Source organism: Euleptes europaea, chromosome 2, assembly GCF_029931775.1.
Source record: "Euleptes europaea isolate rEulEur1 chromosome 2, rEulEur1.hap1, whole genome shotgun sequence".
NCBI lineage: Eukaryota > Metazoa > Chordata > Lepidosauria > Squamata > Sphaerodactylidae > Euleptes > Euleptes europaea.
This window is the reverse complement of record NC_079313.1, coordinates 125,997,243-126,016,877: the sequence shown is the minus strand read 5'-3', so window position 1 is coordinate 126,016,877 and position 19,635 is coordinate 125,997,243. Positions and strand designations below refer to the sequence as shown.

Below are 19,635 nucleotides of genomic sequence, written 5' to 3'. Positions count from 1 at the left end.
AGGAGAGAGCAATTTTGCCTCTTTTTTCTGTTCCCCATTGCATGCTGTTATTAGTCTGTGGCCGTTAACGCATGACCGATTTGGTCTGCTTCTCCCCCCCTAATGTAGCGGTTTTCCAGTGGTCACACGCACGCTGTCCCCGCTCTGCGGATCAAATCTACCACAAGCGCGATTTACTTACGTGTTTTCCAAGACCCGTCTAATCGTGAAATTCAGATCACAATCGAGATAAATCCGGTTGTTTCGTCATGCGTGCGCTTCCGGGTTGATATTCCATTAGTCCTTGCCGCCCAAGACTGCGTGTGTGCGTGCGTGCCAGCGTGTGCGTGTGTGTGATAATCACCCGGCCAAACGCAACCGGGAGTGATTTTTTTTATTAGCGCCGCCGCCCTAAAGAGGTGTGTGTGTGTGAAATTCCTTGCCAAAGAGAGGAGTGGGGGCTCCTCCGGTAGATCAGCCACCCGCTGACACCAGGCCCCATGTACGCCTCGCGCCGAGGCCGCGCCTCTCCCTCACAGGCTCACTCCCCTCAGGGGCTCAAAACCGCCCCTCCCCTGGCCAGGAAAGCGAGCGGGTGACGCCGCTAAGCCTGACGAGACGGCCCAAACATCCGCTCGTCTCTCGCGGCTCCCGCCAAGCCACCGCTCAGCTGGCCGACGGACTCAGTGTTCCCTGCTCTAGCAGCGCCTGCCCCGAGCTTCTGAGCCTCCTGCCGCCTCAAAAACGGAGACGGCGGAGCTGCGGGCCGGAGAGCTCTGCTTTTTGCTGCAGAGCAGGAGGGCAGGAGAAAAACTAACGTCCTGAAGTGAGTTGCGTTGGTATACCGGCATATCATTCTAGGGGGGAGAAGAAAAAAAAGGAAGACGCCAAGCACGCACAATCATGTGACTGTGATGTAATGACGTCGGTAGCGATGGAGCACTCCCCGAATATCCCACATTATCCCATGTCCCAAACGCATGGAGCATCGGGTGGTGCGCATAGTGTGGGATGGGAGACGGACGTGCATTTACTTTTATGATCCCAGATTAAAATAGTGTGAGATGAGAGAGAGATTAACCGGTGACATCTTGCCCATGCGTTAATGGCCTGTGTGTGTCCTGCGAACCTGGTAATAAACTTTGCCAGAGAGGGGAATGCAGGAAAGATCTGCAGTCCTTGCATTCGTGCATCATTAGATCCGACTCATGAACTCTCGTTTTACAAAATGGTTTGTGGTTCTCATACTTTAAATTGGCGCAATGAATTCCATTGTATAATGTTCTATAGTGCCACGGGCTTTGGGATACCAGTGACATCAACCCTTCAGACTCCAAGAAAAAGAACTCAACGAGGCAGAAGAGGAAGGAGAGCAGGGTCCACCCAAAGGACCCTCAACCTGGATTAGAAATGCAGCAACCTTTTAAATTTCCAAGTCCACCCAGAACCATCTTCAAAAGGAATGGCAAGGAGGATAATGAAGGTAGGCCTCTGTGTTTGCCCACTGTGCTGTTGTTACATAAGAACATAAGAAAAGTCATGTTGGATCAGAGCAAGGTCCATCAAGTCCAGCAGTCTGTTCACACAGTGGCCCAACCTGGTGGTTCTAGGAAGCCCCCAAATAAGACAACTGCAGCAGCAGCATCCTGCCTGCGTTCCACAGCACCCAATATATTCAGCATGCTCCTCTGATCCTGCATCATGACTAGCATCCATTTTGACTAGTAGCCATGGATAGCCCTCTCCTAATGAACATGTCCACTCCCCTCTTAAAGCCTTCCAAGTTGGCAGCCATCACCACATCCTGGGGCAGGGAGTTCCACAATTTAACTATGCTGTGAAGAGCAGAGATGTTGCAACGGGCAGTCAATGGCAAGCAGCATATAATAGAGGACAGTGGAAAGGCATCAGAGATGCTTTACGCTTCAGGCATGGATGATTAACTAAGGTTGAATGTGTTGTATGAATTGACAAACCATGGTTTGCGATAGCTAGCAAAACCAAATAAGGAAACACAGGTTGAGAGGCTCTGATTTGTGGTAAACCAGCTGTTACAGCCACTGATTAACTTTCAGATGCCATTGTACCTGGAGCGCTGAGCAGATAAAATGTGAGAGTAGCCATGGGTTTGCTTGAATATTTATTTGGGAGTGCAAACCATTGGCTTCGGTTCTAGACTATGGCTAGCACAAGCCATGGTTAGGCATGGTTTCTGCCTGGAATATTTGTGGTTGCATCGACTGTTATTGCCCTCTTTCTCATTTCTTCTTTTGGTGCTTGCTGCCTTGTGAACACTCCCTTTGCTTTCTTTTGACCCCTCCCCTAAATCTAGGGCTGCCAGGTCACTTAGATTGGTGGGCAATTGCCCATCAAACCAGCACCCAGCTTGGAAGCTGGGATTGCGTGCATGTGCAGCCGCACCAACATAATCACGTCACTTCCAGTTTACACCCGTAAGTGCTGCATTGAAACAGGCCTTTTACCACTCAAACTCCCACATTTTACCTGCATTCTTAGAGACCTGTTTTATCTCGAATTTGAAAATGCTTTGCTTTTTATGTGTGTTCCTGTTATCAATTCTGTAGATTGTTGTAATGATTATGTTTTTGAAGAAGATTAGTTCAACGCATGTCGCTTTGGGAACTTTTTGCTGAGAGGCAGGCGTCAAAAAATGCCCTAAGCTTAAAAATGGGATATGAGGGAAATGAAAATTTCCCAGATTGAGCTGTGTGTACTTTCTGTTGGTCAGAGAGATCTCTGGAAGAAGCCAAGAAGAAATGGAGTCTTTTAGAAATGAGTCCTGCTGGCAGGGAAGGATCGAAGAAGAGAAAACTGACACTGCAAAAAGCAAAAAAGCTGGTGATTAAAATGTAAATACAAATATACTTTTATTTATATAAAACATGTCTATCCCTTCACGGTTGGTACCATATGCTTTTAGTGGCCTTAATCCAACCCCTCTCCTCAGCAAAGTTTAAAGACCTCCTCCAACTTAATGAGTCTTCTTCAAAATTAAGTGGCTCTTCTGCCAGAGGAAGAATCATGTAAATTATAGGAGTGCTTCTTAGGTGGGAGGGAAGCATTAAGCATGGCTGAGTGGTGGGATTCAGGCCTTTGTGTCTATTAAGAAGGTGGGCTGCTGCAGTGTTACTACCCTGCACAGTTGCAGTGAAGCACCATGGAGCACCTCAAAGCAGTTACTTCCTTTGGATAGTTCACAGATTGCAAACTAAGGGTTTGTTTGTTTTTTGCTTGTTTTGTACGGTTGCCAGGCCCCTCTTCGCAATCGGCGGGAGGTTTTTGGGGCAGAACCTGAGGAGGGAGGGGTTTGGGGAGGGGAGGGACTTCAATGCTATAAAGTCCAATTACCAGGTGAACTGATCTCTATGGGCCACTTTATTCCATAATAAGGTGGCACCTATGCTGGCACTAGGGTTGCCAACCTCCAGGTACTGAGATATAACGGACAACACACAAGTGTGAGAAAGTGTATTAAGTGTACAAATTAACATATAACAAACACACAATATAATACAAAACGCTTTCAAAGTCCAAGGTACAAAATGCTAGTTTAAGAGCCAAGCATCAAGGAATTCTTCATATAGAAGTTGCTAGGAAGACGATTGTTTCTGTATTCTTCATCAGTTCCATTTAGTTCAAGTTTCTCTTATATGCACATAAGGTTATCCAATTTAAATACAGTCTCTTTCTCAAACTGATAGGAGATCAAGCTGTGTATGGTCAAGCTGTGTATGGTCTTTCAAATTAAGGTTCCAATACAGGATACAACATGGTCAATACACAGATTGTACAGACAAATTCAACATTTCAACTGTTCCTCTTCTTAAAAACCTCCAGGGAAGGAGAGCTTACCACCTCCCGAGGAAGCCTATTCCACTGAAGAACCGCTCTAACTGTTAGAAAAGTCTTCCTAATGTCTAGACCAGTGATGGCAAACCTTTTAGAGACTAAGTGCCCAAACTGCAACCCAAAACCCACTTACTTATTGCAAAGTGCCAACACAGCTAGAAGTCCACATGGGGCTAGGGGTTGCCAGGTCCCTCTTTGCCACCTGCGGGAGAGTTTTGGGGCGGAGCCTGAGAAGGGTGGGGTTTGGGGACGGACTTCAATGCCATAGAGTCCAATTACAAAAGCGGCCATTTTCTCCAGGTGAACTGAAATAGCAGATCTCCTGCTACTACCTGGAGGTTGGCAGCCAAGCGGGGGAAGGAAAGCAGCTGGAGCATAGCCCCCACCCCTTCAGTTTGATTCTTTTTCCAATGGTTATCTTCATACGAATTTAAAAAGACTGTTATGTGGGGGGGCTGATGGTGGGGACAGCCCTCTGTACGTGCTCAGAGGTATCTTTGGTTGCATGAACAAGCAAAGTGGAAACCCGAGCTAAGCGAAGGGCTCAACTCCAGCACAAATGCCAGGCGGGCCCCCGTTCAGCCCTCACCGCCAATCCCCTGCGCTGCAATCACCAACCAGCCCGCCGCAGATGGCCGCCCAGGAGTCCCACTCCCAGTCCAGCCCCGTCCTGGCTCTGCCTCTTCCAGTCCTTGGCAGAAGGCTCGTCGTCTTCACTTCTGGAGTGTGCAGCCGGCGACTGCAGAGAAGGTGCTGGGAAGGAGCCGGCGCTTCCCAGAGGAGCCAGGAAGGCACAGCTGGTCCCCAGCCTCCTCAGCTGGGGGAACTAACTCAGGCAAACTCTGTGCTGGGGAGACGGCACGCGTGCCCACAGAGAGGGCTCTGAGTGCCACCTCTGGCACGCGTGCCATAGATTCGCCACCACTGGTCTAGACGGAAACTCTTTTGATTTCATTTCAACCCATTGGTTCTGGTCCGGCCTTCTTGAGCAACAGAAAACAACTCGGCACCCTCCTCTATATGACAGCCCTTCAAGTACTTGAACATGGTTATCATATCCCCTCTCAGTCTTCTCCTCTTCAGGCTAAACATACCCAGCTCCTTCAACCTTTCCTCATAGGACTTGGTCTCCAGACCCCTCACCATCTTTGTTGCCCTTCTCTGGACACGTTCCAGCTTGTCTACATCTTTCTTAAATTGTGGTGCCCAAAACTGAACACAGTACTCTAGTTGAGGTCTAACCAGAGCAGAGTAAAGCGATACCATCACTTCGCGTGATCTGGACACTATATTTCTGTTGCTGCAGCCCAAGACTGCGTTTGCCTTTTTAGTTACAGCATCACACTGCTGATTCACGTTCAGTGTTTGGTCTGCTAAGACCCCAAGATCCTTTTCACACACACTACTGCTCAAACAAGTCTCCCCCATCCTATAATTATGCATTTGATTTTTCCTACCTAAATGCAGAACTTTACATTTGTCTTTGTTGAAGTGCATTTTATTAGTTCTAGCCCATTTCTCCAGGTAGAGGTCTTTCACATCACCTACTTGCCTAGTGTCACTTGATGGGTCTTAATAAAAAAGTTTTATATGGCTTTTGTTTTTGAATTTTCTTTGGATCTGCATGACTACCTGGGACTTCTTAAAATGTTTTTGTGTGTTTCATAAGTGCAACCCCTGTTTTGCAGTCCTATTCAATCAAGGGGTTTGGATTTAGACTGGAGGGACTCTGCTATGGTTGCCAATTTCGGGTTAAGAAATACTTGGAGATTTGAGAGTGGAGCCTGGGAGGGTGGAGCTTAGGGAGGGGAGGCACCTGGGTAGGGTATAATACCATACAGTCCACCTTCCAGAGCGGCCATTTATCTAGGAGAAGTGGAATAGATGTTTTAAATAAATAAATAATAAAGGAATTAACAAACAATAAAGGAATAAACCATCTGTGTAGTCTGGAGATCAGTTGTAATTCCGGGAGATCTCCAGCCCCTACCTGGAAGTTGTCAATAGGGTTGCCAACCTCCAGGTGGTGGCTGGAGATCTCCCCCTATTGCAACTGATCGTCAGGTGACCGAGATCAGTTCATCTAGAGAAAACAGATTTGGAAGACAGCGCATTATACACCATTGAAGTCCCTCCCCTCCCCAAACCCCACCCTCCACAGGCTCCACCCCAAAAAGCCTTCAGGTATTTCCCCACCCAGAGCTGACAACCCTAGCTGGCAATGCTAGACTCTGTGTATAATTACACTGCAGTTGAGTTCCCAACACTGCCTTAGCACATGCCTAGAGACTTTAGGGGTGGTGCTTGGGGAGGGCTGACTTTGGGGAGGATGTGTTGTCACTTCCGTGTGATGTTGGATGCTGCCTCCTCTGGTCTCTCTGTTCTTTACTGTAGAAACTAGGAAAAATTCCTAGAGTGTCACTATGTAGAGGCCATTTCCCATCATTCCTTAATCCCTAGGGGTGGGAGATTGGGGATGGGTAATTCCCCACGGAGGTGGCAAATAGGAGGCCTACGCTGCAGGTGTTTGCTAGCAAAGCCAAATGTGCTGGATGAGTTCTCCGTGTGAGATATCCATTGAGACATGTGACTCTCCTTTGCAATTTGACTCATTTCATTTCCTTTTTATTCCCAGCGTTCTCAAGGTTTACCGGCCCATCAGACAATTCTTCCACGGTATAATCTATCCAGAGTACAGCGCAGTCTGTGACGTTTATGCTCTCATGTTCCTAGCTGATGTGATCAATTTTATTATCGTCATCTTTGGCTACTGGGCTTTTGGTGTAAGTATATGCATGAACAGAAGTCTCCAGGGTTCAGTAATGGCCGGAACTTGCAATTTGGTAATCCCAGATGTGTAGGAGTTGGCAGTGTTGGGTGGGAAATCACTTTACATATTCTCAAATGTCTTTTGTTATTCCTTCACAGGCTTTAAATTTATTTTTATTTATTTAAAACATTTCCCTCCCTTTCTCCAAAGGGATCCAAGGTGGTTTAAGGCTGCAATCCTGAAGGGGGTAGGGGTGAAGCTCTTCAGGAGCCGGCGTGACCCCACCCCGGCTAGGGTTGCCAGGTCCTTCTTCGCCACCGGTGGGAGGTTTTGGGGCGGGGCCTGAGGAAGGCGAGGTTTGGGGAGGGAAGGGACTTCAATGCCATAGAGTCCAATTGCCAAAATGGCCATTTTCTCCAGGGGAACTGATCTCTGTCAGCTGGAGATCAGTTGTAATAGCAGGGGATCTCCAGCTAGTACCTGGAGGTTGGCAACCCTAGTGCCGGCGTAGGTGCCACCTTATCACGGAACAAAGTGATGCATATGCTGGTGCGGGGGCAAACACGCTGGCGCCAGGAAGCCACACAACTGTGTGGGGGTTCACCCCCAGTGCTCCTACACCAGCAGCAAAATCCCAGAAGTGGGAGCCTGCGCCAGTGTGGGGGGGTGTTCCCTGGGGGTTCCTGGGGGTGGAGCTGCCTTTAGGCAGCTTTAGGGTTGCCAAGTCCCTCTTCTCCACCGGCAGGAGGTTTTGGGGATGGAGCCTGAGGCAGGCGGGGTTTGGGGAGGGGAGGGACTTCAGTGCCATAGAGTTCAGTTGCCAAAGCGGCCATTCTCTCCAGGTGAACTGATCTCTATCAGCTGGAGATCACTTGTAATAGCAGGAGATCTTAAGCTATTACCTGGAAGTTAGCAACCCTAGGCAACTTCCTAACTCCTTCTACCCCAGGAACTTACTCTTACAGCGGCATGGCTACGCCACCTTTTCTGGTGGCATAGCCCTGTTGATTTCAATGGGAGATTTCCCCAGTTGAAGGAAAGACAGACAATTCTGTATCTTTTCTCCTTGGAGAATGCTCTCTCTCTTCTCTGAGCAGCCAAGGTTTTTATTAGGGAATATTACAATGGATAGCCAAAGGTCAGTTAGTGATTACAATGGAACTAAAACAAGGCATACCAAGATTAATGATTAATGAGGTAAAAAGAGAAAGAAAGACAATGGTACATTAGCCAGAATCCTTTGAGTAAACATTGGCTGTCTGTCACATAGAATGATGAGATTAAAAGAAGCTAATCTCTTTAATCCATTTAAGGTTGCTGCACTGAGGTCATTAGGTCACTATACAGTCACTGAACTTTGACCAGGAGTATTTCTTAGACCTAGAAATAATTGTGAACAATTATTTCAATAAGGCAAGATTCAGTGTTCAATGGAACCAATATTAAAATGGCGAGGGTGTGGAAGACGGTTGCATCCAATGCTTTCTGTGCCAAGGGCCTGCCCAGCTGGTCACGCAAAATACATACAAGAATTTTCTACACCCAGTTTTTAATATTTTAAATGGTTTAATTTTCTGTTCGGGGCCCGGAAAGTCTCTGAGGAAGAAGCGCGGATGCTTCGCTCCCGGCTGCCGCGGATCTACCCCCTCCAGGAATGGGCTGCCCGAGTTAATAAACATTTACTTGAGAGTAGGCTGTAAGGATGCTTGAAGCAACACAGTTTCTGCACATCTGTATTTGACAGCGAGGAAGTTAAGCAAAATCTTGGCTATATAAAAAAGAAATCCAGCCAAGCCTGCCAATAAAATAGGAATGTTGCCGATAAGGCAAATAAATCTGCATTGTAAATATAATCCGAATTGTAAATGTGAAATGCTGCACTGTTTTAGTTAAAATTTGTATTTCGAGGCATTTGCCTCCATGATAGAACCCAGAAGCAAGTTTATTTTTCCTGTGGAATGTGTCATAAAATTAAAAGTTTGGCAGCGGTATTTTAGTTCAATAGTTTTGAAATGTGGGTGGTGGAAAGTGCAGTCAAGTCACAGTTGAAGTAGCGACCCTGTAGGATTTTCAAGGCAGGAGATAAACAGAGGTGGTTTGCCATTGCCTGCCTCTGGCTAGTGAACCCTGGACTCCCTTGGTGGTCTCCCAACCATGTACTAACCAGGGCCAACCCTGCTTAGCTTCCAAGATCTGATGATATCAGGGCAATGTTAAAATAACATCTGAAATGTTAAAATAAGCCATTCTGGTTTCATTTCCCCACTCCCCCAGGATTTTCTGTGTGAGTTGGACAATGTTGCATTTGGGAACTTTGCTACATTTTCATCCTGAGCAAAATCTGATATATTTATTACATTTGTTTGTTTATTGCATTCATATTCCTCTTTTTCACATTATGGAATTCAACAAGAGAGCCATAAAACCTTTTACAAAGCTTTTACAAGCCTTTTACAAAGCTTATGTTGAGTATCCCTTATCTGAAATGCTTGGGACCAGAAGTGTTTTGGATTTTAGATTTTTTTTTGGATTTTGGAATATTTGCATATACATAATGAGATACGTTGGGGATGGGACCCAAGTCTAAACACGAAATTCATTTATGTTTTATATACACCTTATACACATCACCTGAAGGTAATTTTATACAACATTTTAAATAATTTTGTACATGTGGGGCATCATGGAGAACCGACCATTGGCGTGATTGATCTGCACATTTGCCATTTTATTACCCTTTGTGGGTGTTCTAAATGTTTTGAATTTTGGATTATTCTGGATATCTGATTTTTGGGTAAGGGATGCTCAACCTGTACAAAGATGCTCCCTGCTGTAAAGACACCTCATCATTTCCCTTATAATTTCAAAATGCTCAGAGACCACAAAACAAAGGGAATACCATATTATAGGAGCAATCTTAAACAGGCCTACTTGGAATTAAGTCCCCTTTTATTCTGTGGGACTTACTCCCAGGAAAGGGATGCAATTCGGAAGTGGAGAGCACAAGCTTTGGATGTGGAAGGTCTGTAATTCATTTCCTGGCATCTCCTGTTGATTGTTCTCAGATAGCAGGTTCTGGGAAAGGACTTCCTGAGACCCCAAAGAACCTTTGCCATTCAGCCAGGACGGTCTGATTGTCTACAAGGCAGCTGCATGTGGAACAGAACTTGATCAACCTGCACTCTTATCACATTGTGGGTTTCCCCTCACCCTCTTCACCTATTCCATTCAGCCTATTTCCAATTTACAAGCAGAGAAAAGAAAGTCTGCTTCTGCTGCGATGGGTGATTGGTTTGTGCATCTCACCCGCAGTGAAACTCATGCACTCCAGAGGTTCTCCGTGAATTCTGCTTCATGTGTTGCATTAAGAGCGGAGCAAGTGGGAGGATGAATCGTTGTCTGCTTCTTCCTCTACTCCTCAGTTGACCAACAAACGTAAAGCAGGTTTTGGATTTCATCTACAGTGGAGGGGCGGGAACAAAGCAGATGGCAGAAGCACCGCCCTTGGTGGAAACAGTTGCTCCCTCAAGCGCTTTCTTCCTGGAGGCAACTTTCCACTAGGCTTCCAAGTAGGGTTGCTCCCAAACATGTTTGGGAAATACCAGGAGATTTGGGGGGGGGGGAAACTGGGGAGGCTAGGGTTGGGGAGAGGAGGACCTCAATGGGGTGTAATGCTATAGAAGCCACCCTCCGAAGCAGCCATTTTTTCCAGGGGAATTGATCTCTGTATTCTGTGGATCAGTTGTAATTTCAGGAGAAGAAGAGTTGGTTTTTATATGCCGACTTTCTCTACCACTTAAGGAAGAATCAAACCAGTTTACAATCTCCTTCCCTTCCCCTCCCCACATGGGGTTGCCAACATCCAGGTACCAGCTGGAGATCTCCTGCTATTACAACTGATCTCCAGCCGATAGAGATTAGCTTACCTGGAGAAAATGGCCACTTTGGCAATTGGACTCTATGGCATTGAAGTCCCTCCCCAAACCCCGCCCTCCTCAGACTCCATCCCAAAAACCTCCTGCCGATGGCGAAGAGGGACCTGGCAACTCCATCCCCACAACATACACCCTGTGAGGTAGGTGAGGCTGAGAGAGTTCAGAGAGAGCTGTGACTAGCCCAAGGTTACCCAGCTGGCTTCATGTGTAGCGGTGGGGAAACCAACCTGGTTCACCAGATTAGAGTCCGCCGCTCATGTGGAGGAGTGGGGAATCGAACTCGGTTCTCCAGATTAGAGTCCACCGCTCCAACCTCTAGGTGAGGATCTCCAGTCCCCACCGAGAGGTTGCCAGCCCTACTTCCAAGGGCTGGTGGGGAGGAGCAGAGCAGGTGGTCAGAGACAATTCTCAGCACCTTCACCAAACTACAGTTCCCAGGGTTCTTGGGTGGTGGTGGGAAGACATGACAACTAAATTGCTATAAAACTGTGGGGGTATGCTTACTGACTTATATCCAAAACTCATATGAAGCTGCCTGATACTGAATCAGACCCTTGGCCCATCAAGGTCAGTATTGTCTATTCAAACTGTTGGTGGTTCTCCAGGATCTCAGGCAGAGGTCTTTCACATCACCTACTGCCCAACCTGGGGATTGAACCTGGGTCCTTAGACGCTCAACCCCTGAGCTACAGCCCCTCCCCAACTCATGGCTGCTCCTTTTCTTTCATACCTGTATTTTAGAAACAAATGCTTTCCAATTCTTTCAGAGGCATTCAGCTGCTGCTGACATCACAGAATCCCTCTCCGAAGACAACGTCCCCGAAGCTTTCCTTGTGATGCTTCTGATGCAGTTTGCTGCCATGATTGTTGATCGGGCAATCTACCTGAGGAAGAACATGTTCGGGAAGTGCGTTTTCCAGGTGGTCCTTGTCTTTGCCATCCACTTCTGGATGTTCTTCATCTTGCCTGGAGTAACAGGAAGGTACCAAAATGTCCGATTTGAGTGCAGGGGGGCGGGGTACACTCTCTTTTTAATGATCAGATAGATCAAGCCATGAAAAGAAATGGGTGATGCTGACGATGTTATCCATTTTAACCACCTCGAAAGGCCACTCTGGGCACTTTCACACATGCCAAATAATGCACTTTCAACCCACTTTCAATGCACTTTGCAGCTGGATTTTACTGTGTGAAATGGCAAAATCCACTTGCAAACAATCGTTAAAGTGCATTGAAAGCAGATTGAAAGTGCATTATTCAGTATGTGTGAAAGTGCAGCAAGTTTAGTTTTGCACTTGATCATGATGGTTGGCAGGTTAGTTGCCTGAAAAAAATGGGCTTGCTTTGCAACTCAAGCACATGAACAATGGGATGGAGTCTTGCACTATGCACATGTGCATGAATATGTGCAATTAAGACACCCCAGTTCTGTAGCTGAAATAAGTGATGCAACTCTGGAAAATTACAGATGTATAGTAAATCCATATATACAATATTAGGGGGTTAAATTTTTGGAGATCATCAGGGTATGGCTAATGGAAAAAGAACAGGGATGGGGTGCATAAGACATTGAGGCTGGTAGCTACATAGAGAATGGAGCTCAAGAACTAGAAATCTATCACTCTTATTTATTTGGCCATGCTGCCATTATAAATAATGTGAACAACAGTAATAATAGTTATTAACGTCCATTTGAAATACACATTGATCAACCGTTTTTGTGCTAAGCAAACCTGACAACGGCCATTTATGCAGGGCTGTTTCTCTCATGGTCACCCCACCAACTGCTTCAGGACTCTTAATGCCATAGAGTCCACCTTCCAAAGCAGCTGTTTTTTCCAGGCAAACTAATCTCTGTTGCTTATTATTTATTTGTTTGTTTATTAGATTTATAGGCCACTCTTTCTTGGACAAGGCCAGGCTCAGAGCGGCTCACAACCTTTTTAAACAGTTTATATAACATTTACAAGTATAAAAACCAGGCGCCTTCAACTATAGCAGCAGCGGTACAATATTCAATACCAATTTGCGGGAGCGTAGCAGAGGCGGAGCAAGGGGAAGGAGAGGGAGATCGGTTGTAATGCCAGGAGATCTCCAGCCGCCACCTGGAGGCTGGCAACCCTAGAAATGGAGATGTGTCTTCTGTTCCCTCGCAGGAGGTTTAACTGGAACCCAGTGGCCCAGCTGTGGTACTTGGTTAAGTGTGTCTATTTTGGCCTGTCAGCGTTTCAGATCAAATGTGGTTACCCTAAACGGGTTTTGGGCAACTTTCTGACCAAGAGGTACAACTGCATAAACCTCATTTTATTCCAAGGGTAAGCTCTCTCTCTCTCTCTCTCTCTCTCTCTCTGTGTGTGTGTGTGTGTGTTTTAAATAAAGAACTTAAATGAATCTGAACATGTGATCTTCACAAATGCCAAGCCATTCTGCTCACTGCTTCCAGGAGCACCAGACATTGTGGGAGATAAGTAACGGCACTATCCGGTGCCGGATTTACGTATAAGCTAAACAAGCTATAGCTTAGGGCCCCACTCTCTTGGGGCCCCCCAATTTTTTTTTAAAGGAAATAATAATTATTTCACTATTAATATATTTCTTTTTAATTGTATTTCAGTTCAACAATTACTTTGATAAAATACATATTTTGTTATGTGCAAATGGATTTAGATACCTATTAGGTCCATAAATTACCATACAGCATATATTCAACACAAAAAACAGTGACAATTTGTTGTTGACAAAGGACAGCTGGACGTATAAAGGGCCCCATTACCTTCCATAGCTTAGGGCCTCATCAAACCTAAATCCGGCCCTGATTGTGCCATATGCCTGGGGCAGCGGGACAATCCCACAAACCTCTGCTGTTGAAAAGAAAACAGGCCACTTAAAGTGCAGCCCTAGGAGCTCTTTCTTGGCAGTAAGCCCCACTGCTAGACCTGAGTAGACCTGCTTAAGATGGCTCTCTGACACTGCAATCCTAAGCAGAGCTCAGCCCTTCTAAGCCCATTTATTTCAACTGACGTAAATGGGTGTTAGGGAGGGAAGGCAGCATGGTATAGCCCAATTTTGTCAGATCTCGGAAGTTTAGCAGGACATTTGGTCCTGGATGGGAGACCACCAAGGAATACCAGGGTTGCTATGCAAAGGAAGGCACTGGCAAATCAACTCTGTTACTCTCTTGCCTTGAAAACCCCATAAGTGGCTGCCATAAGTAGGCTATGACTTAATGACACTTTACACACACATAAATGGGTGTTTCCTTAGGATTGCACTGTAAGGCGCCTGTAAATCTTCATTGTATGTATATGTGCAAGGATGTCTAGCATCTGAATAGATTAGCTCTGTTTCTTACCACTTAAAAAATATCTTTCTTTTCCTGTAAGTAGAACTGTGAGCCTGCCTGCCTGCCTGCCTTCCTTCCTTCCTTCCTAGGCCTGATATGATAGCATTCAGGGAAGATCAACAGTTAGGAAATGGCTGTGGCTCAGTGGCAGAGCATCTGCTTGTCATACAGAAGGCCCTAGGTTCAATCCCCGGCATCTTTAGTTAAAAAAATCAGGTAGTAGGTGATGTAAAAGACCTCTGACTGAGACCCTGGAGAGCCACTGCCAGTTTGAGTAGACACTGACCTTGGTGAACCAGTGATTTGATTCAGTATAAGGCAGCTTGATTTATAATGGGTCAACAATTTCAAATTTATCACCAGACATTTACTGTCCCTAGGGAACTGTGGGTAAGGAGCCCTGTGGCGCAGAGTGGTAAGCTGCAGTACTGCAGTCCAAGCTCTGCTCACGACCTGAGTTTGGTCCCGACGGAAATCAGTTTCAGGTAGCCAGCTCAAGGTTGACTCAGCCTTCCATCTTTCTGAGGTCGGTGAAATGAGTACCCAGCTTGCTGGGAGTAAAGGAAAGATGACTGGGGAAGGCACTGGCAAACCACCCCGTAAACAAAGTCTGCCTAGTAAACGTCGGGTTGTGACGTCACCCCATGGGTCAGGAATGACCCGGTGCTTGCATAGGGGACCTTTACCTTTAGGGAACTGTGGATATCATAGATCTCTGAGTGGAACTTGGAACAGAGAAATCTCAGCACCAAACTAAAATTCTCAAGTTTCTTCCTGGCATGCTATCAACAGATACATATTAGTAGTGTAGAGAGGGCCTCAGAATTTGAGAATCTGTATCATACTTTAACCATACTAGAATGTTCATAGAAAGCAATCAAGTCACTTCTGGAGCTCTAACTAGCCAGAGTCCTCTCCTTGGGTAGTTAAAGCAAAATACTGACCCCTACCTTTGACCTGTCTTCTTCTTTTTTTCTCCTGGGGGTAGATTTCGCCTGATACCTTTCTTGACAGAGCTGAGGGCTGCCATGGATTGGGTGTGGACAGACACAACTCTCAGCCTGTCCAGCTGGATCTGTGTGGAGGATATCTATGCTAATATTTTCATCATGAAATGCTGGAGAGAATCTGAGAAAGTGAGTAACAGCCAGTGTGGTGTAGTGGTTAAGAGCAGCAGACTAATCTGGAGAACTGGGTTTGATTCCCCATTCCACCACTTGAAGCCTGCTGTGTGACCTTGGGCTAGTCATGGTTCTCTCAGAACTTCTCAGCTCTGCCTACCTCACAAGGTGCCTGTTGTGGGGGGTGGGAAGAGAAAGAGTATTTGACCACATGAGATTCAATCACAATGAGATGCAGAGTTATTAGTATAATTACCTATTGAAATTAATGAGTTTCTTCCTCGATTCACCTGTCACCAAGTGAATCATTAGTTGCAGCCAACTTAAGGCAAACCTGTAAGGTTTTCAAGGCAGGAGATGAACAGAAGTTGTCTGCCATTCTCTCTCCCTGTGTAGCAACCCTGGACTTCCTTGGAGGTCTCCCATCCAAGTACTAAACAGGACCAAACCTGCTTAGCTTCTGAGAGCTGACAAGATTGGGCTAGCCTGATGGTAAATCACTACAATAGCACAATAGCCAAAAATATGTGGGCCATACCTTTCTGTGCCTAGCTCCATGAGAGATTGTGGTCTCCATTTTACTATGTTTTGAGAACATGTGTAAGGGATGGTGGCTAACAACGAGTAGACGTCTAACAGCAGGAACGCCAAGATGTGAGTTTCATTAACTGTGGAGAAAATCTAAAGATTGTGATAATATGTGCTTAGTACATGGCATTTAAGCTGACCTCACTTTAAATAAAATGAAAATCAAAGTGAGAACTGGTGGTGGTGGTGGAAAGTTCAGTCAGGTTGCAGCCAATTTGTGGCGACCCCATAGGGTTTTCAAGGCAAGAAACGAAAAGAAGTGGTTTGCCATTAAGAACATAAGAAAGGCCATGCTGGATCAGACCAAGGTCCATCGGGTCCAGCAGTCTGTTCACACAGTGGCCCAACCAGGTGGCTCCAGGAAGCCCACAAACAAGACAGCTGCAGCAGCACCATCCTGCCTGTGTTCCACAGCACCCAATATAATAGCCATGCTCTGATCCTGGCGAGAATAGGCATGCATCATGACTAGTATCCATTATTACTAGTAGCCATGAATAGCCCTCTCCTCCGTGAACATGTCCACTGCCCTCTTAAAGCCTTCCAAGTTGGCAGCCATCACCACATCCTGGGGCAGGGAGTTCCATAATTTAATTACCTGCCTCTGCCAAGCAACTCTAGGATTCTTTGGTCGTTTCCCATCCAAGTATGAACCAGGGCTTACCCTTCTTAGCTTCTGATGCCTGATGAGATCAATTCCCAGGTAATTGTAGCTCTTACCTGCCAATGCCCAGTTGATTGGCAGGTGTAAACAAGAGCCGAGGGGGTTAGGGGGAGGCGTGGTCATCCTGGGGAGAGAAATTAAGAAGAAAAATAAGGCCTTGTCTACTTATAGGAAATTCTGACCATAGAGTTCCGGATGATTCCTAGAGCTACCCAGAAGTGACATGGGTACCTCTAGTAATTGCCAGAAACTCTATAGAAATCTTCTGTTCCAGAAGAATTTTTTTGCACCCACCATTGCCTTGCCAGAATGATCATTCCTGGATTGGACCAGCCATTCACTGGTGCATGGTGTCCTGAAAAATGCCAGAGTACCTCTGCTTAAAGCAGTGCTGCTTCAAAGCTTGACGAGCAACACAACTTATATGGACATTCTTGCAGGGTACCCAGATGAAACAGGGTCTCTACTTGTCTAGTACAGTCCTGAGCCCACCCCTCTAGTCAGCAGGCAAATGTATGCAAATTCAGCAGATGTCTGGACTAAGAACAAGAAAGGCCCTGCTGGATCAGACCAAGGTCCATCAAGTACAACAGTCTGTTCACACAGTGGCCAACTAGGTGCCTCTAGGAAGAACACAAACAAGGCAACTGTGTAGCAACATTATCCTGCCTGTGTTCCAAAGCACCTAATATAATAGGCATGCTCATCTGATCCTGGAGGGAATAGGTAGGTATCATGACTAGTATCCATTTTTACTAGTAGCCATGAATATCCCTCTCCTCCATGAACATGTCCACTCCCCTCTTAAAACCTTCCAAGTTGGCAGCCATCACCACATCCTGGAGCAGGGAGTTCCACAATTTAACTGTGTGTTGTGTGAAGAAATACTTCCTTTTATCTGTTTTGAATCTCTCACCCTCCAGCTTCAGCAGATGACCCTACTTTCTAGTATTATGAGAGAGGGAGAAAAGCTTCTCCCTGTCCACTCTCTCCATACCATGCATACTTTTATAGACCTCTTAACTGCCTTCTTTCCAAATATTTCATTGTTTCCAAATATTTCTGGACTTTGAAGAATTCCATCCCCCCCCCCTTAGTGAGTTTAAACCCACCAAGTGCAGATTTTTTTTTGGGAGGTTTGGTTTGACTACAGAATATACACCCATCTCAGTTATTTCCCATTATCTGTTTTGCAGAAGTACCCACAACCTCCTGGCCAGAAGAAGAAACTGATTGTGAAGTATGGGATGGGGGGTGTCATTATCTTTGTGCTGATCTGCATTATATGGTTCCCGCTGCTTCTTATGTCACTGTTGAAATCGGTGGCCGGAGTGACCAACCAGCCTCTGGATGTGTCCATTCAAATCACCATTAGTGGCTACGAGGTAAGATGGGATGTGTATGAGAGCCATCGTGGTGTAGCGGTTAAGAGTGGTGGACTCTGCTCTGGAGAACTGGGTTTGATTCCCCACTCCTCCACATGAAGCCAGCTGGGTTACCTTGGGCTAGTGACTGGATCTCTGCAAACTGGTACTATGAGGCAAGAACAGCGCAGAGGCTTTGCCCTGCATGCCCTGCTTGTAGCCCTCAGGTGGAGGGTTTGCCTCTGTGCGAAACAAGATGCTGGACGCTAGTCACAGTTCTCTCCAAACTCTCTTAGCCCCAACTACCTCAAAAGGTGTCTGTTGTGGGGAGAGGAAGGGAAGGAGATTGTAATTCCGGTTTGATTCTCCTTAAAAGGTAGAGAAAATTGGCATATGAAAACCAACTCTTCTTCTTGTCTCTCTCTGTGTGTGCTTGCTGTGCAATGAAATATTTGACAATCGAGCTCCATTCACATTATTCAAAGCTGCCGATCTGCTGTGATAGGAAGTCAGAGAAACGTCCGAGGCACATGGTATATCTCTAAGAGGGAATGGTTGGGGATGTAGCATCTCTCGGTGCCTGGTCCTACTGTGAGTGGCGCAGAACCTGCATGGTTTGTACCTGCTGCAGCCAGTGGATTTATCAAGGTGGGATTCTTCCACACACAGATTATTCTCCATATAGCTCTTGCTTCTGCAACATGTGCCAAAGCATTTGCAGTGCCAACAGAGTGTCCACATGGAAATTTTCCTGCACTTCCCTTGCCTCATCCTTCTGTGGGTGCCATTTCTCCCATGATCACCAGTGGGTTTTTTCAGGCCAAAGATCATTAGAAGAGAGCCGTCAGATGAGTTATAGTCAGCACACTTCCTGCTGATTTTTAGACAAGGCCTCAAGAGAGCATGATTTCAGAGGGACTTTTGTTAGTTTGGCGTGGGGACTAGGGCGTGATGGTCGGGTTGTATGTTGACGATTTGTGTCTCTTGTTTGTTTTTGACTTTTGTTTGCTTGTTTTCTGTGTTTTCATGCTTTCGCATAGAGGTCCCCTGTTTTCAGGAGGAGAAAGGGAGATATAAAATTTCCAAATTAAATAACTCAAAAGAGAGGCACTAAGAGAGGTACTAAGCTCTCCTTCCCTGGAGGTTTTTAAGCAGAGGCTAGATGGCCATCTGTCAGCAATGCTGAGTCTATGACCTTTGGCAGTTCATGAGAGGGAGGGCATCTTGGCCATCTTCTGGGCATGGAGTAGGGGTCACTGGGATATGTTGGGGGAGGTAGTTGTGAATTTCCTGCATTGTGTGAGGGGTTGGACTAGATGACCCTGGTGGTCCCTTCCAACTCTGTGATTCTATGAGGTACAACTGGTCCACCGTGCAGAGTTCATGCATTGGATAAGCGTCAGTACAGAACAGCTGTGAGGCAAGCCTGAGGCTTTGAACGTTACCTAAAGCGTGATTTGTTTTATTTGAGATGAGCTACTCTACAGGGCTGCTGTTTTTTTCTTTTCTCCTAGTCCTTATTTACCATGAGTGCCCAGCAGCAAAATCTGGTCCCTTTGACTCCTGCAGCATACGATGACCTCACCACTCAATACACCCTCCACCCTGTAAGTATCTTCTGAGCTCACGGACGTTCACTGAGCACAAATTGCAAGTGATCCCTTAAGTTGCTGGAACTGCCAGCCTTTTTTTCTCCCTGGAATAAAATGACAGTCATGTGCTCTACCCTGAGAACACTTACAGCCAGATATATGGGGGTTGGTGGTGAGGATGGTGGGAAAAGATGCTCTGCACATGCCGGCAGGATGTGACGAGAAGGATCTTAGGCGCTGATAGAGTTGCCAACCTCCAGGTGGAACCTGGAGATCTCCCACTATTATATTTGATCTCCAGGCACCTGAGATCAATTCCCTGGAGAAAATGGCTGCTTTATAGGATAGACTCTACATAGGGCTGCCAGCCTCCAGGTACGAGCTGGAGATCTCCTGATATTACAACTGA

General features: G+C 46.2%; 1 protein-coding gene across 1 annotated transcript in view; it reads left to right on the top strand.

The window, feature by feature from the left end:
• LOC130473373 (piezo-type mechanosensitive ion channel component 2-like) overlaps positions 1–19,635 on the top strand; it is a 90,435-nt gene that overhangs the window by 55,288 nt on the left and 15,512 nt on the right. Inside the window, exons 33-40 of the mRNA XM_056844894.1 lie at positions 109–300; positions 563–744; positions 6,485–6,632; positions 11,322–11,536; positions 12,711–12,869; positions 14,886–15,033; positions 17,467–17,655; positions 19,149–19,241. Coding sequence (XP_056700872.1) covers positions 109–300; positions 563–744; positions 6,485–6,632; positions 11,322–11,536; positions 12,711–12,869; positions 14,886–15,033; positions 17,467–17,655; positions 19,149–19,241 — 1,326 coding nt within the window. The remainder of the gene's footprint in view (positions 1–108; positions 301–562; positions 745–6,484; positions 6,633–11,321; positions 11,537–12,710; positions 12,870–14,885; positions 15,034–17,466; positions 17,656–19,148; positions 19,242–19,635) is intronic.